Source organism: Lolium perenne, chromosome 3 (assembly GCF_019359855.2).
Source record: "Lolium perenne isolate Kyuss_39 chromosome 3, Kyuss_2.0, whole genome shotgun sequence".
NCBI lineage: Eukaryota > Viridiplantae > Streptophyta > Magnoliopsida > Poales > Poaceae > Lolium > Lolium perenne.
Window position 1 is genome coordinate 299469727 of NC_067246.2, and position 23195 is coordinate 299492921.

The 23195-nt window shown below is 41.3% G+C and overlaps 2 protein-coding genes across 5 annotated transcripts; both read right to left on the reverse strand.

The window, feature by feature from the left end:
- Nucleotides 1–11026: 11026 nt before the first annotated feature.
- LOC127345011 (uncharacterized) lies at nucleotides 11027–12489 on the reverse strand. The gene has a single exon (XM_051371406.2). The coding sequence runs from the start codon at nucleotides 12361–12363 to the stop codon at nucleotides 11098–11100; it is 1266 nt and encodes a 421-aa protein (XP_051227366.1). The 5' UTR covers nucleotides 12364–12489; the 3' UTR covers nucleotides 11027–11097.
- Nucleotides 12490–16492: 4003 nt separating this feature from the next.
- LOC127345010 (uncharacterized protein At3g49140) lies at nucleotides 16493–22578 on the reverse strand. 4 transcript variants are annotated; one of them, XM_051371404.2, is made up of 13 exons: nucleotides 22300–22578; nucleotides 20325–20408; nucleotides 20016–20235; nucleotides 19730–19832; nucleotides 19570–19634; nucleotides 19211–19327; nucleotides 19008–19103; nucleotides 18376–18532; nucleotides 18240–18290; nucleotides 18052–18161; nucleotides 17758–17910; nucleotides 17165–17260; nucleotides 16493–17093 (listed from the first exon to the last, which is right to left on the reverse strand). In XM_051371404.2, exons 2-13 carry the CDS (start codon nucleotides 20399–20401, stop codon nucleotides 16998–17000), a joined length of 1341 nt encoding a protein of 446 aa, XP_051227364.1. In that variant the 5' UTR covers nucleotides 20402–20408; nucleotides 22300–22578; the 3' UTR covers nucleotides 16493–16997. The 4 variants fall into 4 exon arrangements, with proteins under 4 accessions (XP_051227364.1, XP_051227365.1, XP_051227363.1 ...); XM_051371405.1 differs by having other exon boundaries at nucleotides 20325–20411; XM_051371403.2 differs by having other exon boundaries at nucleotides 20016–20241; nucleotides 20325–20411; nucleotides 22300–22577.
- Nucleotides 22579–23195: the final 617 nt, after the last annotated feature.

Genomic DNA, 23195 nt, shown 5'->3' on the forward strand with positions numbered 1-23195 from the left:
CAAAAAGAAACTAAGCAAAAGTAAAGTAAGCAAAATAATACTAGACAGAAATAAACTAAGCACAAATAAAGTAGACAAAAGAAAACTAAGCAAAACAAAATAAAATAAAACAAAAACAGAGAGAGAGGTAGAGTGTACTCCCCAGGTGAACTTATGAGTAGAGCTATGCCTCCCCGGCAACGGCGCCAGAAAATAGTCTTGATAACCCACAAGTATAGGGGATCGCAACAGTCTTCGAGGGAAGTAAAATCCAAATTTATTGATTAGACACAAGGGGAGGTAAAGAATATTTATAAGCCTTAACAACTGAGTTGTCAATTCAGCTGCACCTGGAAAAGCACTAGTAACAGGGGTGATGTGAAAGTAGCAGTGATATGAGAGCAATAGTAACAGTAACACAGCAGCAGTAATAGTAACACAGTGGCAATGGCACAAGAAAATAGTTGATACTACTTCCAGTGACATGTAGAACGAGTATATGATGATGAGAGATGGACCGGGGTTCCCAGCTATCTTCACTAGTGGTAACTCTCCAATAACAAGTGTTGGGTGAACAAATTACAGTTGGTCAATTGATAGGATTGAAATAGCATTAAGACAGAACATCAAGATTATTAATCATGTAGGCATGTTTTCCATATATAGTCATACGTGCTCGCAATGAGAAACTTGTACAACATCTTTTGTCCTACCAGCCGGTGGCAGCCGGGCCTCAAGGGAATCTACTGGCTATTAAGTTACTCCTTTTAATAGAGCACCGGAGCAAAGCATTAACACTTGGTGAAAACATGTGATCCTCATACCTACGCCTTCCCCTCCAGTTGTCCCAATTTCTGTCACTTTGGGGCATTTGGTTCCGGACATAGACATGTGCAAACAACTTGTAGATACAATCTAAGCAATAATTATAGAGCTTAAATCTAAGATCATGCCACTCGGGCCCTAGTGACAAAGCATTAATCACAACAAGATTGTAGCAACAATAACTTCACAAACTTTATAGATAGACTAATCATATTGTAACAATCCATCGGATCCCAACAAACACAACACCGATTACATCAGATGAATCTCAATCATGTAAGGAAGCTCATGAGATCATTGTATTGAAGTACATGGGGGAGAGAATACCAACTAGCTACAGCTAGAACCCGTAGTCCATGGGGGAACTACTCACGGAGCATGATGGAGGCGGTGGCGTTGATGGAGATGGCTTCTGGGGGCACTTCCCCGTCCCGGCAGGGTGCCGGAACAGAGACTTCTGTCCCCCGAATTCGAGTTTCGCGATGGTGGCGGCGCCCGTGGAGTCTTTCTGGAGTTTCGTCAATCGGTATCGAGTTTTTAGGTCGAAAGGGCTTATATAGGCGAAGAGACAGAGTCGGAGGGGCCACGGGGCCTCCCCACAGTAGGGCGGCGCCCCCCCCTTGGGCCGCGCCGACCACACGTGTGGGGCCCCCAGGGCTCCCCTCTGGTCCCCCTTTGACTTTATGGAAGGTTCCGGGAAAAATAAGATGTTGGGTCTTTGTTTCGTCGAATTCCGAGAATATTGCCCGAACAGCCTTTCTGGAACCAAAAACAACAGAAAACAGGAACTGACACTGTGGCATCTTGTTAATAGGTTAGTTCCGGAAAACGCATTAAAATATTATAAAGTGTGAGCAAAACATGTAGGTATTGTCATAAAACAAGCATGGAACATCAAAAATTATGGATACGTTGGAGACGTATCAGGGATTCGTTAGCTCGCTATTTAGTACGAATCAGTGAAATGAGGGAATCCATCAAAATAATTCAACAAGCTATAGAAAAAAATTCCTAGAGGCCCTTATGAGAATTTAGAAGTCCGACGCTTTAAGAAAGCAAAGACTTTCGAATGGAATGATTTTGAATATAAATTTCTTGGTAAAAAACCTTCACCCAATTTTGAATTATCAAAGCAAGAGCTTTATGTAAGAGTGGAAGCCCCAAAAGGTGAATTAGGAATTTATCTAGTAGGAAATGATAGTCTTTTCCCCTGGAGATGGAAAATTCGTCCGCCCGATTTTATTAATTTACAAATTCTTCCTCAACTAGTTAAAAAAATGAAATTGGCTGATATCATGATGATATTAGGTAGTATAGATATCATTATGGGGGAAGTTGATCGTTGAAATGATAATAGATAGGGTAGAAGTAGAAATTATCAATTCTTTTTCGAAATCAGAATTATTAAAAGAAGTCTATGGACTCATATCGATTCTACCCATTTTGAGCCTCCTTTTGGGAATCACAATAGAGGTACTCGTAATTGTGTGGTTAGAAAGAGAAATATCTGCATCGATACAACAATGTATTGGTCCTGAATATGCTGGCCCCTAGGACTGCTTCAAGCTATAGTAGATGGGACTAAACTACTTTTTAAAGAAGATATCTTACCATCCCGAGGAGATATTCCTTTATTTAGCATTGGACCCTCTATAACAGTCATATCAATTTTATTAAGTTTTTTAGTTATCCCTTTGGCATATCATTTTGTTTTAGCCGATCTTAGTATTGGTGTTTTTTATGGATTGCCATTTCAAGTATTGCTCCTATTGGTTTTCTGATGGCAGGATATAGCTCAAATAATAAATATTCTTTTTCAGGTGGTCTACGAGCTGCTGCTCAATCCATTAGTTATGAAATACCATTAACTTTTTGTGTGCTAGCAATATCTCTACGTGTGATTCGTTAAAATAGGATCCTTTTCCTCTAAAATCCATTAACTATTTATTAAAATAAAGAGTTCTCGTGGTCCAGAATCCACAAAATTTGCGTTTGGAACATTAAATAGCTTGTATCCATAGAACATCTGGCGTAACATAGATAATAAATAAATAGGAGTTAATATCATTCCTATTGCCATTACAAAAGTAATTAGCATTTTTGGCATTAACAGAAATTTTGGACTAGTAATTAGGCCAAAAAAGACTACTAATTCTGCGACAAAACCACTCATTCCTGGTAAGGCAAGAGAAGCCATTGAAAAGCTACTAAACATAGTAATTTTTTTTTGGCATTGGGATAGATATTCCTCCCAGTTCTTCGAGATAAACAAGACGCATTCTATCGGAAGCCGTTCCTGCCAAGAAAAAAAGTGTAGCACCAATAAATCCATGGGATAATATTTGTAAAATAGCTCCATTGAGTCCAATGTTGGTTATGGAACCAATTCCTATAATTATGAAACCCATGTGAGATATAGAGGAATAGGCTATTCTTTTTGAAATTTCGTTGACCAAGAGAAGTTGAAGCTGCATAGATTATTTGGATCGCTCCTATTATTACTAACCAGGGCGAAAATAGATAATGAGCATGAGGTAACAATTCCATTGTCAGACCATAATGAAAACGTAATTTCTGTTTTTCTTGAAGACGAATACGATATTGCTCCTTTTTCCCAGAATGGAATTTCTTTTTCAGATTACTTCCGGATTTAGGTGTTTTTCTAGTGAGTCCTGGTAAAGCTCCCAAACGGCGTATTTTTTTAAACGAAGTCCTCGATAACGGGACATGAAGACTCCTTTTTATTTTATTGAAATTTTATTTTACACAATTAATTTCACCGGTGACGCCAGACAAAAAATGAGGCGCTATTTAGCTTTGAAGGATGCTACTAGAAAGCGTTTTTCTACATTTCGTGTCCGTCATTTGGGGGACGCGACTGGAGATGCTCTAAGAGGTTGACACCATGATCCTCTGAGAATTTCCACCGATATGTGGGCTTGGGAGGAGGGATTGGAGGAGGAAGGAAGGTGAGGCTGCAGCGCTGGCGCCACACCTAGGAGGAACCCTAGCCACGTGCCTAAGGGATGAAAAGAAATGGGCTGGCTTGGGCTAAGAAGATAGCTTCGATGTGCTGCGCCCCACCCTCCGGCGCTGCAGAGAGCTATGCAACGCCCTGTCCGGGGCACCACACTAACGATCAGTGGGTCCTGCCATGCCACGTTGGTGGCCGTGCCGCGCCGAGCGCAACGGCGCCACAATTTTGTTTGCAGCGCCCCGGTTACAGGCGCCGCATAAAAGGGTTATTTTGTGAAATACTTTAGCCAAAGGTTCATTTGTCGAATTCCTTTCAGTTTTAGGTTATTTTGTCAAATTTACCGAGAATAAAGCTCGACACTCGTGAAATGATCTTTTTCTAGCATCCAGCTTTTTCGCGAGGATGTTTTGGTTTATTGGTGCATATAAATATTTATGAAACATATATAAAAATAAAATTTATAAATATTAAAGAATTTTGAAATAAAATTGCGTGTGTACATCTGGATATTTTATGTTCGAACGCAAGTTTTCGGCAAAAAAACATTTTACATCACCTCTGCAAAATATACAAAAATGTGTTATGTGGATAGTTATGTTGGTGCATCAAAATTTATTCTTTTTCGTGGGATACAAAACATGTTCCTTTTTTCAGAAAAATTGTGTACCAGCATAGAATGTCAGCTGTACATGTGGAATTTTATTTCAGAACTTTTCGGCATTTTAAAATATGTTTTCGCGCAATAGATTCATATGCACCTTGATCCGAATTGAATTTATGTATAAGCCTTTTACAATGCACTATATATTAGCACGATATCTTAGATAATGGTGTATCTTAAGATATAACCATCTGAATGCATTGTATCTACATATAATGATTTTAGGGATATGCATATGATTGGACTAGAAATACATTTTGCTTATGACTCTGTGCAAAAGTTACATCTTAACTAAGATACAACACCACTATAGTGCCACATAAATAAAATACCGTGCTCCTTCCGCTCACTAATATATGACGTTTTGGCAAACTACATTGGTTCGCCAAATTGTCTTATATTTGAGAAATAGCCAACGGTCTAGTAATTTTTTTACCTAACATATAAGTGTTCCTCTTATGTTAAATATCAGTATTTTCTTCTAGCTCTAAAATAGGTAAACCATTTACCATTTCTATTATATTATCACTTTGTTATCTAATGATACTTACGTTTTAATGGATATTTTGGACTAACTATTCAAATAATCTATGGTAATATACAAAATGTTATGATATTATATGCATTTGGCATTGCATTGTAGACTTTTTTCTTTGCGAAACATAGAAGAGAGGGAGAGTACATGCGTGTTTTCTTCTTCTGTAATTAATAGTCAAAAATCTGAAAAGAGGGTTTTGTTAAAAGCGGGTTCAGAAATGTGCCTGTGGACGTATATGATCTGAGGTGGTCTTTTTTTTTTTTGAAATGTTCATCCGGGTGTAAAGACTCCCACCTGAATATATTGTTTCAAAAAGTGGTCGTGGTGAGAACCACCAGCAGAACTTCACTGATTAGCAGGAGCGTGCACACTCGCAGTCCTACATCAGACACACTTTCCTTTTCGAAACGACAACCAACAAAATCTTGAGCCCGAAGCGACCGATCGATCGACCCTACTGTAACTTTCGACGGCGACTCGTGGTACCAGGCGGGCGGCATCAAATTCGCATTCGCATCGCTCGCATGCACACCGGACGTCCATATGTTCCGACGACGACGGCGACGGCTCCCTCGATCTCTCCTTCTCTCGCCGTCGTCGCGGCGCGCCTAGCAGACTTGCGATCGTTCGATCTCTCGCGCTCGCGCTCCCACACGGAGGCCGACGATTCGATCGACGTGACCGCGCGCGCGACGAGGCGGGGGGCCGCTTGACTGTTCTCCGTCGGCTAGCTTCTTGGAGGCTCTGTCGGGCCTGAGTTTTCCCCGCGTGTGGTTATTTCAGTTGTCTGGTCGTCTTCTCCGGTCGGCCGCGCCGTCGCCCTCTCGCCGGCGGTTTGTAGCGAAGCGACGAGCATGAAGTTTCTTTTCTTCCGTGTCGTGTCAATGGTGTCATGTCTCTGCCTACTCGCTCTAGCGGTGCAGTGCCTTTGTTCTAGCTACTGATTTGTGCCTGTTGGGAATATATACTGACAGAGAAGTGCCGTTCTCCAACAGAGAAAATATATACCAAAGAGACTGAGTTACGTCCTGGAACGGGTATGGCAATTATTTCTAGGCTTCGTTGCATATGGCCTGGCCGTTGCATATGGCCTGGCCGGCGGCGCCTTTTTAGATGGCGCCGAAGACTTCGTCGTCGTCAGCTTCCACTGAATCTTGCACACAAAAAGCACACCGCCGGCCAGACCAATCCAGGCAGAGAACAGAGGGTGGTGTCACCATTTCGTTTCATGATGGCAACTGCGCTACTATCTAATCAAATGACCAAACGTTATCAAGAACATCTCTAACATGTAAAACAGGGCATTACAAACAGTTTATTTTAAATGGAGATAAAAGCTTTACTCTAATCTATTGATTAATTAGTGGCTTTACAAAACTGTAAAAATACTTATTACAATACAACACAACAATCACTCTTTGGCATCATTTCGTCCAAAGGTTTAGCACCCGCTAAGACCCATAAACACGACTCTTTTTTAGCCTTATCGAATACTATGTGTGATGGTGCTTGCTTGTTGTGGAAGCCCTTAGCAATGTTTTTATTCTAAACCTCCCAAACATAAGCAAAGTGATCGATGCCATAGTCTTGTGATTGAGTGTACAACTTCCGACATCTTCTTCCACAATTCCGATCGAGGCCTGTAGGCCAATCCACGCAGAAAACATAGGGCGACGTCACCATTTCGTTTCATGATAGCGACTGCGCTACTATCTAATCAAATGACCAAGCACTATCTTCTCAAAAGCATCTCCAACACGTGATATAAAATAGAGCATAAAAAGCAGTTTTAATTAAGATACCTGTTTTTATGTGCTACCACTTTTTTGGGCACCAACCTTTTTCCAGCAATTCCAACTGCTGTAAAATAGGCAGTAGCTTGTCTCTCATCTTCATAACGGCAAGCAATAATCCAAATTACTCCCAAATTGCTGAATGTTACAAATCGATCTAAACAACGAACGCGAATCCTGGCAATCTCGACGGCATACTGCTGCCTTTTAGCAGCGCCAGAGCAACCACGACGGCCGCTGCTGCGAGGACGACAACCAAGAACGCAGAGATTCCCCCAACCAACCACATATTCCTCTGCTGCGCTGCGACTTGCAATTGTCGGGCCTCCCGAAGACCCCTCCCCCTCGTCTGTGCCCACGTCCCGTGTCGTTGTCGTGACGTACTGCTCGACGTACTCCAAGCGCGGGCCTTGAAACTCCACCAACTCGACCATTCGAGGAAAAGTTGTTGCAGCTCTAGGAATCCGCCCTCCACCACCTCCGCCTCCGAGGATGACAACATGGTCGCCCACATAGTCTCATCTACGTCGGTGGCACACGCTCCGCTGCTGGCGACGAGAACATGCATGATTGAACAGAGGTGTGAGTTGATTCGTGTGGCCGTGGCCCATGGATCACGGATTTGATCGATTCATGACGACGGGGCAGTGACGACGGATAGATTTCTCCGGCAGGGCCAACGATGGTCATTCTGGGGGAAATGACAAAGCGACGGTTGGGCCACACTGGGTGTTGTATTTTTTTTTTCTTTTGAGAAACACATTACAGACGCATGCGCTTGCTCACATATACACGCACACCCTACCCCTGTGAACACCTTCGAAGACTGAGCCGGCAGATCGGATTTGAAATTGACTTGAAATTGACGAAATCACCACAGGCGTCTCGCTATCGACGGTAACGTCGCCTCCCACTGAAAGAATATTCCGCTTTTATGAGACACACAAGTGTTAAATCTGGGATTTGAACTTTGGTGGGCTCGGGGTACAACCACTCTCCTAACCATCCAAGCTTAGGTTGATTCTCTTGTATTTTGTTTTGTTGGTGCTATATATATTTGCAGCACCAAATGTAAATTTTAGGACGCACAATATTTTTGGCCCATTTATTGCATCACCGGTTAGAGATGATCTCTGCTAGCTAACCTCTCCGGTCGGGACTTTATCGCAGAAAACTGGACACATTCGCATCAAAAAGAAAAAAGAAGTGGGAATTTTTGGCTCTAGGGCTTGAGTTGTATTTAAAAATTCAAAAGTCACATTTAGAAGTTTCAAAAAAATTTGAAAAGAAATACAGATGTAGTAATGTTGTATCCCAAAACGTGCAAAATATAAATTTCAAATTATTTGTATTTTATACATAAAAATAAAAAGTGGAGATCTGAGTATGCATCATTTCAGATTTTATCACTTTTATGTAGCCCACAATACAAAGAATTTTACATTAAATTTTGCATGCTTTTAGGTTGCATCATTAACTATGTCTAGATATTTTTTAGACTTTTTTGAAGATAACTATGATTTTTTTTTTAAACGAAGAATTCACTGGTGAAAGGACATTGATATCGCCTGAATGGGGAAGGGTGAATAGGCGGTTTAAAACTTTTACGATAATGGGTTAAATAAATACGAAATAAAACTACCATTTAATTTGCTAAGCACAAAACCGATATAATTACGGTTCACCAATGTGAACTAACAAATTATGTTAAGCAAGACAAACATCATGAAGGCTATCACAAAATCAAGTGCACAAGTAAAAGAAGCTTGCATACAAAAACAATCGAGGCACGCGGAGACAATGATATATCCCGAAAGTTCACACTTTTGCGAGTGCTTCTCTCTGTTGGAGCGGTGTGGAGACTAAAGCACCCCCAAATGCAATGAAGGCCTCACCATATTCTCCTCAAGCCTTCCTAGCAAAAGGAAAGTCCTCGATCCACTAAGTAACCCTTGAGGGCGGTCATAAAACCGTGCAAACTTGGGGAAATCTCAACAACTTAATTAATTGGAGGATGCCAAGAAATCAACACAAAGATCTTACGCTTGGCGAAATATTCACAACTTAATTGGAGGCTCTAAGACCACCACTAAGTCACAAAGCCTTCTAGGGTCCAAAGACCCAAGAGGAACAAGTTCCGGGTACAAGCACTTGAAGGAAATATCTCCTGAATTTTCACCTCCACGTATCACCGCAGAGACTCAGATCGATGCACCAAATGCAATGGCAAGAACTTCACTCTCAAATTCCACTAAATCTCAAGAGGATAACACCAAATTTCTCCAAGATCCAGATCTAAAGGATTCCCTCACAAAGAGGCAATTTAAATGGTATCATAGTAAATCTAGATCTGCTTTCTCTTTTTCTCAAATGGGAGCAAGAATCATGGAGGAAATAGAGAGATAGAAAGCTTAAGGAAGATCAAAAATGGGCCATGAACGAGTTGTGCAAGATTGAGTACCACTGGGGAAGAAAGCCCCTTAAAAAGGTACCCAAAAAATCCAACCGTTGAGTGCAGAAAACGTAAGAATGGAAGTTCCGCTGCCATGGGGCAGTACTACCGGAGAAGTAAAGAGACAACATAACAGTGAAAATAGGAAGAATTGTTGGGCTGAATTAGGAAGGTACTACAGGCTAGAGGTAGTACTGGCCAATTTCCGGAAATGCCCAAAAAGCTTGCAGAAGGTTTCCAGAGCCGAAAACGGCATCACCGGAAGTTGGTCGATAGTAGGGTGGTACTACCGGCCAAATGGACAGCACACTTGCCATGAGGGTAAGGGAAGCAGCCAAGCTGCCCCAAGTGGTAGTACCGGCCTCCCCAAGCGGAACTTTCGATCCAAAAATCTGTTTACGAAAATTGCAAAATCTTGACTTTGGAAACTCTGTTTAATTTGAAACTAATTTTGGAAAGATAACAACAATAGCTACCGCACAAAAATTATAGGTGAAATAAGTAGGCCGGGTAGATTTTTCAACGAAATTAGAGGTGAAACCTCTCAGCAGATAGTACAACCATGTGCTAGATAGTACAACCATTAAGTTACTCACTAGATAGTACAACCATCTATCCTATAAACTGGTCTATCATTAAAACAATGAGATCTGTAAGAAAGAAACCCTATCAAGAACAAAACTTAATCTTGCACATTTCACTTGAGCTAGATGATGAAAATCTTAACCACATCAAGATGGAACGTCTTTCTTGATTGTGCTTTGCTTGATGAAGCCTTGCGAATTGTACCCACATAATCCACTATTGGTGAGCCTCTTCTACGCATATCTTCATATACCCATGATCAACCTATGGATGTCAATATTCAAGCTTATGACCTCCTCGAGATGGTTTATCTTGAACTTACACACCAAATCTTCTTTATTCGTCATATTGATGTTCTGAAGATACGCATTAGAGCTCAATCCATCTTATTTATAAAAAAATACTTGTCATTTGATCAACTCTCGCACGAACAATACTCGGAGCTACCACCAACAATCTTATATGGACCACTTGTATTGGCCCAATATTTCAACAGTCTTTAGGTTTGATTATTCTGGTCATTACTCTTTTGTCTATTTGGCTATGTAGAAAAGATGTAGTGTTCAGAAAGAAAAAGGAGTATTCATGCATGTGGTTGTTACTCTCGTGTACGAGCTGGTTGCGATATGGACATTGTTGCAGAAGGTGCATTACAAGGAAGCCTATTAATAGAAAGAGGGGTCCTTGGTGGTACGAGGAGAAACCCAGGCGACCCCAAGGCGGTGCACGTCTAATTAAGGTTTACGTCCCCTCCATTGGCACCATCACTGATCCGTTCCAACCTCTGAATCTCCGATGGCCTCTTCTCATTTTCTGTTTCTTGTTGTAGTAAGATCTTGTGCCTTCGTTGATATGGTGAGGTGGTGCCTTCGTTGATATGGTGAGGCGGTGGTGACATCCTGATATGAGAATAAGCTCATTCCATCCTATACCCACTCTCTAGTGGTGCATTTAGCCCTCACGGCTGGTCTGTAGTTGTGTCTTTGGCGGATCTTCTAGGATATTGTTGTTTTTCATCTTTGTTGGTGTCTGTTCAAGGAGGATCTTCTGGGTTTACATCTTTGGAGGTGGTTACTATTGTGGTGCGCGGGTTCTTTAGGAACTTAGCACAATGACTATCGTCTGTCTACTACAATAAATTTTACTATGACAAACTTTGCCCAACCCTAGCGAGAGAGGGGCGAGGACAAGCTTTGCCCGACAAGTTGTTTCCATATGCATCTATAATCCAGAAATCTGGCGTTATAAAACTCTTATTTTCCAGAAAGGAAACTTGTACGTCAAATATTACACGGCTCTTTCAGAATTTTCCAACAGGTACATCTGTTGCAATGTAGGCGGTGGCACCGAAAACTGTGGTTCCACAAACAAATACGTCGAGGTAAGAGGACACCACCAGTTCCCTTTGCGCGCATGCGCTCCTTCGTTTGTCACCTTGGGAAACAGCTCTTGGAGTGTTTCTAGGTCGATCTGGTCGTAGTGCTCGGAGTAACTCTTCGGCACAAGGTGGGGATCGACATGGCATACCAGTCTCAGTGGCAGGTCGTCTTCTGCAGGTGTGTGTGACGGGCCATTCGGCGGCAAGGTGAAGCACCTGGCATCGACTCGAATGATCGGCAACGGCAGCTGCGGCTTGTCGCCGGTGGCAGCACTTGGATTCTCAATGGAATCATAGTAAAACCTCTGTGACATGTGGATGCACCACGTCGACATAGACGATGGGTTGATGGAGTATCTTGTTTCCTGCGCGAGAAACTCCCTGGCGAATTCCCTTGTGGTTACGCAGGCAGCACCGAACTGGGGAGGCAGTAGTTCCAAGGAGGACATGACGATGTCCAAGATGTCAGATGTAAGAAGCCGGAACCTCACAGAGAGTATGAAGTTCTTCTGCCACGACGTGGTGTCCCCGTAGGAGAGAAAGAGGAATATCTCTTTCCGGCGACCCACATCGAATGGATGAAGCAAGAGGAGAGCCTCCATGCTGCCATTCCTGATGGAATATTCAAGTGTCTTGCCTGCAAGCAGGAGCTCCGTGGGGACTTTGAAGGACGATGCCATGATCAAACTCCTTGGACGGCCTCCGAACTGGACGTACCTGAAGAACTCGTCGGCGACGCCCGCTAGCCTCTCGAACCTCCGCACCGTCGCATCGCTGATCTGGTCCGCGTCGACGTCATCGCCGCGGCCAAATCCAAATGGCACGAAGCGTTTCGCCGCTCGAGCGATGCGCTTACGGGCGGTAGAAATAGCCTGCAGGCTGATCGCAGTTCTCTCGTCCCGTTGGCGCTCCGTGGACCTCCTCCTGTAAGCGCGCAAGATGCCATCGCCTTCCTTCGCAGCGCACTTCAGTCTGGCCTTCCAGCTGAGCAATGGTTGGTGGAGTATCTGCCAATCTTCGGAGACGGCAACAACGCTGTGGATCTTTAGCACTGCAAACTCTATTCTCTCAGCGTTGTCCTCTCTGCTCCCATTCTCCCTCGGATTGCCTGATATGATCGAGAAAATTCTGCTCACAGACTCGCTGGCAACCGCGGATCCAAATATTTCGGCCATGGTGACTGGTGACTGGTCCTACTTGCCTTCACTACGACCGAAATGTTAGTTCCTCTTCAGGTAGACCAATCTACCATAGGAGCATTAGCTGCTACCAGTACTGAAGCCCTGCCTTCGCTTACAAACGAGTTGAACTAGTAAGCAGTAGGAAATGCGAAAGTCTTAGCACGTCTTTTTCTGGGTGGAAGAAGTCAGAGCACTTTGGCTTAGAAAAGATTATTCGCAAAGCGACCCACAAGACCTTGACATTCGTTAGACATTTTTATTCCCTTGACCATTTCGCAGAAGTTTCTGGTTAAGCCATCGGGGATCAAACCTTAGATTTGATGATTAGGTATTTTATAAAGGCAAATTTTTCTTTCAGATAGAGGGTTCCCGTTGGCACGAAGGCACATGTGCTGATTTTATCAATTTAAAGACTTGACAAGAAGGTAAATTGTTGTCCCTGGGAGGAAGATTGGTACTCATTAATTCGGTACTCACAAATATGATACTGTATATGTTATCATTTTTCATCCTACCGAAAGGAATTCTGCATAAACTCGATTACTATCGATCCAGATTCTTTTGGCAAGGGGACAGTGAGAAAAAGAAATATCGACTGGTTAAGTGGAGTATAGTTTGTAGTCTCAAAGATCAAGGAGGGCTTGGAGTTCATGACCTGGAGGTCAAGAATTCAGCTCTACTGGGTAAATGGCTGTTTAAGCTACTTACTGAGGATGGGACTTGGCAAACTATTCTTCGGAGAAAATATATCGGTTCGAAGACATTATCCCAAGTGGTTTGGAAACCTGGGGATTCTCACTTCTGGGCTGGTCTTATGACGACAAAAAATGTATCTTTTCGCCATGGTACTTTCTCAATCAGGAACGGAGCACAGATACGGTTCTGGGAAGATGCTTGGCTAGACAATGCACCCTTAAGTGAACAGTATCCTGCTCTGTATAAGATTGCTCGTCGCCAAGGTGATACCATTGCTACTGTAATGGCTACCTCACCTCCGAATGTGACGTTCAGACGGGTTTTACTTGGACAAAGACTTGTGGCATGGAATACCCTAATTTAACGGCTCGGAGATATTCATTTATCGCCTGAACCAGACGAATTTAGATGGAACCTTCATGTAGATGGTACTTTTTCCATAAAATCTTTCTACAATGCGATCCTTCTTTCTGATTTACCAGTTGATAGCAATAAGAAGATTTGGAAGATGAAGATACCATTAAAAATTAAAAAAATTGGATGGTATCTTCGTCGTGGGGTTATTCTCACCAAAGACAATCTTGTTAAGCGGAATTGGCATGGAAGTACACGGTGCATTTTTTTTCATCAGGACGAAACAATCAAACACTTATTCTTCCAGTGCCAGTTCGCGAGATCTATATGGTCAGTCATCCAAGTAGCGTCTACCCCGTATCCTCCGACTAGTGTCGCCAATGTCTTTGGCAATTGGCTTCATGGTATCGATTCAAGGTTTAAGTTGCTTCTTAGGGTGGGGGCGCTAGCAGTTATCTGGGCGCTTTGGCTATGTAGAAATGACAAGATCTTTAATGACAAAAATTGCTCTTTGTTGCAGGTCATCTACAGATGTACAGGTATTCTCCGTTCATGGTTACCTCTTCAGCGAGTGGAGAACCGAGACCTATTTACGGAGGTCTGTACACGGTTGGAGGTTACGGCGAGGGATACTTTTTCCCTACATGGGTGGCAGCATAGTCTATGGATAGATGCCCCACCTACACCTTAGGCGTTATATGATTCATCGTTCCGATATGTATCTCGCCTAGTTTTTATTATTTATCCTTTTGGACTCGAGACAACAAAACGGCTATGTGCATCCTGGTTATGCAGTGGATGTAATTGCTTCTAAAAGTAATAAGCATCCTTTATCGAAAAAAAAATCAATTTAAAGACTTGTTGGCTCAGTATTCTGAGGGTGCTCATAGGGGTAGATTGTATATTACTGCGTTCGATCATAGAAGTGAGTGTATGTACATATTTGTAAGCGTCTGCGTAAAAATATAGAAATCATGGTATGAATTCAGTGAGGTATTTTGACTCTCGAGCTCCAATGCTCCAAGTACTTTAAAACAAATCAAAAATAACATTTTGAAGTTTTAAAAAATCCAAACAAAATTTACTTGTGTACATATACATTTTATTTACATATGTGGAGAGTTTGGCAAGATAATACATTGTATTAGGCTACACAAAAATTACAAAATCGTGTCTCTGAAAAAAAAAGAACTTACTTTTCTCCCCACATTTGTCTGTTTTGTGGAGATCTCATCTGAAAAGATATTTCAATAAAACTTTGGTCGTATATACTATATATGTACCAGTATGTTTTTTAAGAATGATTAGAGACCTAAAAATGAACCTTATGAAGTTTTAAAAGTGGGATCACTAGAGCGCGGGAGCTACTAGTGATTTACATAAACTGATGGTCAAGTAAAAATAGGAAACAAAAAAGTATCAGCAAATAAAATAATTTGCAAAAAAGCTATAATATAGCAGTAAAAATGCACGAATGTCAAAAATGAAAAGGGTAAATAAGAAAAGTGCATTTCTTTAAAAACACAGTAACAAAAACAATACAAAATATCATGAGAAGTATTTTCATACTTCTTATTATGGGATTTTGCTCAAACATTGTCCTTGTCGGTTATTTTTGTCGGTCTACATCCTAAAATATACAGGAGGTATTCAAGTGTCGTCATGGAAGGTGGTGTTTTCGCTCCAACATGTTACAAACCTATTATGACATGCATAAAAAATCAATTTTTAAAAAGTTTCGAAAAAATCCATGTCTACATCTGGGAATTATATGTTTGCATAAAAGTTTTCGATCAGTAAAAAGGAACATTTTTATGTGGCCTGCATAGAAAATAAATATATCCCGTAAATATTCATGTAGAATCATCGAAATTTGCCTTTTTACAAGGGACACAAAAATGTTCCTTTTTTCTAGAAAACTTGTGTGCAAATGTACATGCGACTTTTCACATTTTGAAATGTGTTGTCAAATCATATGCACATAGGAGCCGAATTGGGTTTCCACATTATATGGTGCTTTGAGAACCAACATGTGGTTGGATGATGGATAGAGTTGTGGCACCCTAAGCCCACCAGAGTTTAAACCCTAGGTTTGACACTTAGGTGTCTCATAAAAAGTGGAATATTTTTTCAATGAGAGACGATGTTTACATCGACAGGGAGATGCTTGTGATGACTTCGTCAATCTCATGACCCGTCGGCGTAGTTTTTTTAGACTCGGTCTCTCGAAGATGCTCATGAGGATAGGGTGTGCGTGCATTTGTAGGGGTGAGCATATGTACGTATTGATGAGCGTCTGCATATGTACTGTGTTTTTTTTTTAAAATTGCATGGTGCTTTCAACCGTTAAACTCATGTACTCCTTCGGTCCCATAAAGGTTATCTGAGATTTGTCAAAATTTAGATATATCTATATGTTATTTAGTGTCTAGATATATCTAGATTTTGTTAAATCTCATACAACCTTCCTAGAACGGAGGGGAGTATCGTGGTTTTATTTATGAAATCCTAGATAAGATATCCACGTGGTTTGATCGGTCTGAGTGTTTGCGAGCGGGGTGTACTACAGCGTCATACGAGTTCCTTTTATCCTTTTCTAGTACGGTTTTATTAAATTTATCATTGTTTTCCTAACTTCAAAAAATATTTTGGATTTATTTACATGTTTTATTTCAAATATACAGCACGGCCTTAGTCTTCTCCAGGGATCACCGGGTTCCGTCAGTCCACGAGCCTTTCGAGATGGCGCCGAAGGCTTCGTCGTCGTCAGCTTCCACTGAATATTACACACAAAAAGAACACCGCCGGCCAGGCCAATCCAGGCAGAAAACAGAGGGCGGCGTCACCATTTCGTTTTCCAGGACGGCGACTGCGCCAATATCTAATCAAATGATCAAACACTATCTTGTGCTAGCTAACCTCTCCGGTCGCAATCTTACCAGAGGAAACAGGACACATTCGCAGCTAAAAGGCGCCTTCTGAAACGAAAGCTACTCCTCAACAAACGGGACAGGACACATCCCATTCCATTCCGTTCTACTGTACATGGTAAAACGTATTTTATGTCTAAATCTTAGCTCACAACTCATGAAATTATATTACTGCAGGACCATCGGGATCAAACATTTTGCACTTATTCATTATGGAAAGGAAAAAAAAAATACAAAGAGTAATTAGCTACAAGTTGCAGTGAAAGGAGAGGTTATTACTTTTCAGGCCAGAGAGATTTCTCTTGTGCTTCTGGTGTTTCCTGCACCTTATTTTTTTATGGATGATGAAGCTTGGTCACTTGCAGACTGCGGTGACAATGAACAGCATCGGCGTGTCCAAGGATGCTCATTTATACATGGCCGCCACCTTATTTGTCAGAAACCATTGGTTGTCAACTTCTATAGCCAATGAAGCCGAAACCTCGATCAGGTACTCTAATACTTAAAATCATTTCATAGTCGACGGGTGTGAACTTCTCTGAATGGACTGGGAGCTGACTGGATGCAGATCTTCTGTTGAGTTTCCTGCACACCCGTTGTCTCCTCACCAGTACTGTCAGGCGTTCCAAGCGAAAAGAAGTAAGTTGGCTAACAATCATCTTCAGCGGGAGCTTTCACGGTCTTGCGATAGCGTGGGAAAAGCATTCGCCTGATTTTCTTTTCGGCTGAACGTTCAGATAGCGCCTGAAACCAAAGGTTCAGAAACATTATTTTGGATTGTAGGTTATGTGAAAAGTTTAAGCCTAAGAGCTCACCTGCGCGTTGAATGAAAATCGAACAGTCCGAGCTTCCAAGCCAGAAAAAACTCTTACATCGATACCAAGACTATCGACGCCAATCAAGCTTGCCTCCTGTAAAATGAATCAGAATGAGATTACTCTGTAAGAGAAATAAATCAGTTGGATTTATTTATCCAGAAACAGCACTGTCACAACCAACATATGTACAGGTATTGTCATAATCTCACAACATATAAGCGAACAAAAATATATCTGTTGACACTATTTCTCATAGTAAAATATTCATTTTGAACCTGCAGGGAGAACAGAGCTTCTTGTACATAAGAATTCTAGATATTGTACTAGATGTAAATTCACACATATTACCAGGATTGCATTTCAGATGATAGTTCAGCTAGATGTAAATTCAGACAAATTACTAAGAAACGTTCTTATTCCTCAAAAACAAAATCACAAATATTACTAGCGTCAAATTTCAGGCATAGTATGATAGTACAACCCCAAAGTTTAACCGACGGTAAGAATTATGTAATTCATCATGCACACTAAACCATTAAGGAGTATGGTAGATGAAAAGATGAGCAAAGTATTAGTTAGCGGAAACACACCTCTACTGTAAGGCCCTTTTTCCTGCTACAGAGGGACCTTAGAGCCACAGTACACTGATCACTGTTTTCTTCTATGCGTTTTATAATGTCTGAAGCATAATTTGAAAGAACATCTGGTTCTGCATCTTGAAAGTCTTGTGGATCAATGATCAACTGCAACAATCAACATGATGACTACCAAACCAAAGAAAAACAATGCTGATTATTCCCACTTTCACCTTACAAAGTAATACATGGATCGAACTGTTCTTTACTTGCCAACTGCATACATTGGACAGAAGGGGGAGGCCTTACCTGCTTCCCATAGATGGAAAACAGCTCAATTGTCATTATTTCCAGCTTGTATATGGTTGAATCAATGCTACTTCCCACATCATTGATGTCCAATCTCGATTTATCATCATCTGAATATTCACTTACTATTAGTCACACAAATGTTGAAGGAAAATGGTTGAATGAAAGATTTCAACAGATTAAATTACCTAGTAGGCCGTTTGTTCCAGAAGCTGGCTGGGATTCTCTTTTGTATTCCCCTGTTTGATTGACTATTTATTATAACAAATAATGGGATATAAATATATGATTGATACAACTAACTATGGGCAGGCTCAGAAGCACCTCTCCAGTCAGAAGAATAACCATCAGCTTTGTATTCAGCATGAAATAAAGTTCTCAAATAAGATTCTTCTTCTATATAAACAGGTCTCAGGTATCCTACAATTGATAGACCATTTGATGGATTATCCATCTTCTCCCCGTGATTATCATGAACAGCCTGCATAAGAACAAGAGTGCTTAGCGCGGTTAAGGAACAATGAACATAAGACAGTGCTCCTTGTGACAATTTAGACTATGAAATACACTTGCCCAATCATAATGAACTTATACTGGAAAATTTAGAATAGTATAAGAAGTAGATCAAGTTGCAGATTAACATTCAATCTGCATTTTAAGATCATCTGTTCAGAAATCCAATCTGTTTTAAGCACAACTCTTATATAACATACTAACTGACGGAATGCATATAACTGAGCAAAAGATACATTATCATCTATGTTTGTATTTAATTTCTTCTGCTGGCTGAGTGTGTATCTTGATTATATATTTTTTGTTCCAGGTGACAAAGAGCGCACATCTTCGACAGAAATTTTAGCATATGTTAAATTTCTTCAGTCTGGATATGTGCATAGCTGATTGGTTAAGGCTGTTCTGTGAGTTTCTTATGTATACGGTAACTGTTGAAGAGTTACCTTTGTCAAACACTTGGCAAAATATATAGGATGTATTGAACGCATTGTTACTGGCATTCCCCACTCTATAAGAATATCCATTATTTCTGTATCAACCTGTGACATTTCACAACAGGGAACATCAACAATGACAGGGTTTGTTACTAATGAGAAAACTGATGGATAATACAAGCTGAAAGCAGGTAAGAACTTTCTTAGCAAACCTTTCTGTAGTCATCACGCATGTCCATAGAATCCTCAACGTCCATCTGGTCACTGAAATCGCTTGTTACCACGCTAGTTTCTCCAATAATGGCACCGTCTGTTCCAATCAAAACTGTCTGCAATCAAAATGCCATTTAAACAATATACAAACGTTTCCTTTCAATCAAAATGTTGATGTGCACTACACTTGAATATCATCGTTGCCAAATAAGGTAACGTTATAATAACTGCAGAACAAAATATGCAGACTCGAAAACTCCATGATGCACCACAGGGTCCTTAAAAACACCCTTTTTGGAATGCCACTAGACCACTAATAATCATATAAAAACAGAAAATAAAACAGAAGTAATCTTACCACAGGATTGTTTGCATCATCATCTTCCAAGATGTTCCCATTATCAGGTACTTGAAAGAAAATGTCTGTATGCAGTTTCAAAAAGTATAAGTGTTAGATGCACAAGAGATACACGATGAAGACTCTGTTGTAAAATATGTTCTTGTGCATCAAGGAGTACCTCCATAGTCGTCAACAACATACGGGAACTCCGACCAAGTAACATGTCCATGGGGTTCATTATGCACCCTGGCAGGAAATACGAGCACTCCCTTGCTATTTGCCTACACAAGATGGAAACAGTGACCAGCAAATAATAAGATATTTTGTACTGCGGGAGGGATTTATGCTAGTTTCTATAGATGCATACTTAGACTTAAGATGAGGCACTTTACAGTAATTGCTATTCAATATGAAACAATATATGCATTTCACAAAAAAAACACTGGCTTATTATCCTAGTTTACCTCTACTACTGTTCTAGCAGTTTCTACATCTGTCAGCGAAAGGTCTTTTTTCTTTGGACGTTCTTTAATTTCTTCAAGAGGATGGTATCCGCGGTCTGTCATGTACTTGGAATCTGGCATTGAGTCTGAGTAATCTGCAGCCACACGAACTTTGGAGAGGGACGAATCCTGATCAGTTGCCAACCAGCAAGGCTGCATTGATCCAAAAGTGTTTCGGCATCTAAAACTAAAATAAATAAATGTTACGTTTGTAAGGTTAAGTAAAAGAATCATTGAGGGATTCAGTTGAAATAATGAGGAGGGAGTGACCTTATACTAGAGAAGTCATGAACTCTCCGGGTGTCAAATGGGGCTCTAATCCAGTTTATAGTGGCCGCTGCCGACATTGGTAACCTTCTAGCAAAAAACAACCAATTATTTCTGCGAATATAAGCCAACCCGTAACTAAGAAAAGCACTGCCCAAACATGAACATGATACCAAGAGGAGATACTGCAACATACATGATCTTTTTTTTATGAGCAAAGAAAAAGGCTAAACCACAGACTAAATTGCTTTGTCTCCATCAAGTCAACATATGCCGGTGCTCAGCGGGGGCAGTGGAAGTGTGTTGACAGTTTTCTAAACAAGAAAATGTAACCTTCTTCAGACAACAATATCCTTCTGATCCTGTTGCGCTGATCTCTACCTTGTTGTGTGGTCATATTAATTCTTGGGTGATATTGTAGAAATAACGAGATTAAAGAAGAATTTAAGGAGTGAAGAAGATCAAGATGGTAGTGGTTGTCCTATGGACAGCATAGCTGTATAGTTTTCTTTTGCTTTTCCCTCTGGAAATGCATTTTGGCTCATAGGTGTAGTCGTGCAGATGCATCCATTAAAAATAAAACTATTTCAAAATGTCAAAAAAATCTGAAAAAATGTAGGTGTACATCCGCACATTCTATGACCGCACACAAATTTTCGCGAAAGACAAGTTTCGTTGCTCCAAAATGGCTTCTCACAAGACATTTATTTGTCATTTTTACACGTCCTGGAAAAATATCTTTTCCCCCAAAAAAATTGTGTACGAACAAAATATGTCCGGATGTGCTTTCAGGATTTATTTTCAGAATTTTCTAACATATTGAGATACATTTAAAATGCATTTTTCATAATAGGTGCATTTGGACCTATGAGCCAGAACACCATGTCCCTTATCTCCCTTTTTTTGTAGCTCTGTTTTCAGTTTTTTTTAGGTTTGTACCCTTTGCTTGGAGTCTTCTCTTAATACAAATGACAGGCTTCTTTTTTGCAGGGGAAATGACAGGCATTTTGATGTGTGTTCGAGAAAAGAAAGATAGTGGCGGCTGAGGAATATGGTAGAAAACACGGATGGGCATAGGGATAGCTAGTTGAAAAAGAGAACAAATTTGGTTCAGGCTGTAATCTGAGTTTTGTCGTGAAAATAGTGGTTTTGCTGTCTCATATCGCGCACTGTTTTCATTTTCAGGTACTGGACTGCTAGGCTGTCGCTTTAGTTAGTCTTCTCTTTGATGTTTACTTTGCTGTACTGGACTGTTGGCGGTTTCTTTAAATGGATATCAATTAGGAGGCCCATCGTTTACAAAATTGTGCCATTTGTTTCCAGCTTACAAGAAAAAATGGCTAAAGCAGAGACTGAGACAAATAAACAATGATGTGACTAGTCGCCAAACCGAAAGGCTAATTCCTTTAGCAAAAGGCAAGGGCAAGGTGCAGAACCAGTATACCCCTTCTCCAGCAGTGAGCCCAATTCAGAGTGCACAACAAGTCAACGAACTAGAGTTCCTGAATTATACTAGACATTTGAATAAATACTGGGACTGCACTCTAATATTCAAGTGTTCCTTCCTAACGGTCATTTTTCAACATCTCTCTGAAGGAAAAGTTATTTTTTAAAATTCACTAACCCTAATTCCTGACCATCTCCAGTTCCGGTGGCCCCAGTGGATCATGAACAATGGTATACTGAAGCAGCCACCAACTACCAAAACAACTATACAGAAGTGATTCGGCCGAATTTTCCAACAGAAATCAAAGTTGCAGCGACAAGGCGTGTCTTCTCTAGTTCTCTTCCGTTGAGCGCCCCAAATAACAGTTAGCAGAAGACAGACAGAAAAGTAATTTTCCCCCTGATCAGTTCTTTGCCACCGCCGTCCTATGACTATGACCAGAGTCACCAGACACGGAAGCCAAGATGGGAACAGCCGCATCACACAAACGCACACAGTGATTTCAAGCAATCTTAGTTTGAAGGGACTCACCTCACCAACAAACCGCCGCCAATCGGCTGCCTCTGAAACCCAAGCACCGGGAGAAGTAGCTGCGTGCCCGGCAGGATCAGAGAAAACTAGTTGCCGGAGGCGGCGACTCGCTCGGGAAACCCCACCCCGGCACGGCGGAACGCCCAGGCCGGAGTCCGAGACGGATCACGGCGGCGAGGACTGTTGTAAGCTGCAGAATATGGCACCCTGCGTCCCTGCCTTGCCTCGCTCGCTCCTCTCTTTTCTCTCCCTTTCGTTGGCTTTCAGGAGTGGGGCAGCGGGAGGGCGCTTTTGGTAATTTGCTTTTTTTCCACTGATGCAGGACGCAGACTTTATTTAAGTTTGTTCCTGCTGACCCAAATACCAAATCCTATTTGTATATGCAGTGGGAGAAACATCTTTACATTGCAGATTCTTGTTTCTTCTCTGTGTTTGAAATTGCAGATTCTCCTCTCCGTTTCTCTTGTTTCCTGAATGCAGCTTCATTTTTCGAATGCAATATGTAATCAGAGATACTCTAGTAGTACAACTGAGATGTTTTTGGTTTTGGTTGGAGTTGGTGAGAAGTGGATCTCGAGGTTAATTCATCATTTATACTAGTAGTAGTAGTGTTTGTTGGTCCCATTGGATTGCTAGCGTGTGTTTGGTTCCGGACCACAACATGGATGGGATGGGATGGTCCCTGTTTTCGCTGTGTTTGGTTGCAAAGTTAGGTGGATGGAACCATCCCCACTAGGGAATATTCCCTGAAAATCCAGAACCAACCAATCCCTCAAAATCGGCCGAACCTTCCCATCCACTTTTTCCTAATAATGTGGATGCAGCCTAATATCTCTTCCTCGTCTCTAATCGCCCCGCCGCCAAGCTCACATTTCTCGCCGCCCGTCCTCCTCTCC

Coding starts and splice junctions, on each gene's coding strand:
- LOC127345011 (XM_051371406.2), bottom strand. CDS start 12,363: ATGGCCGAAATATTTGGATCCGCGGTTGCCAGCGAGTCTGTGAGCAGA.
- LOC127345010 (XM_051371403.2), bottom strand. CDS start 20,401: ATGTCGGCAGCGGCCACTATAAACTGGATTAGAGCCCCATTTGACACC. Junction 19,635..19,729: donor TGTTGTTGACGACTATGGAG/GTACTCCTTGAT, acceptor AACTGCATACAG/ACATTTTCTTTCAAGTACCT. Junction 19,328..19,569: donor ATGATGCAAACAATCCTGTG/GTAAGATTACTT, acceptor TTTTGATTGCAG/ACAGTTTTGATTGGAACAGA.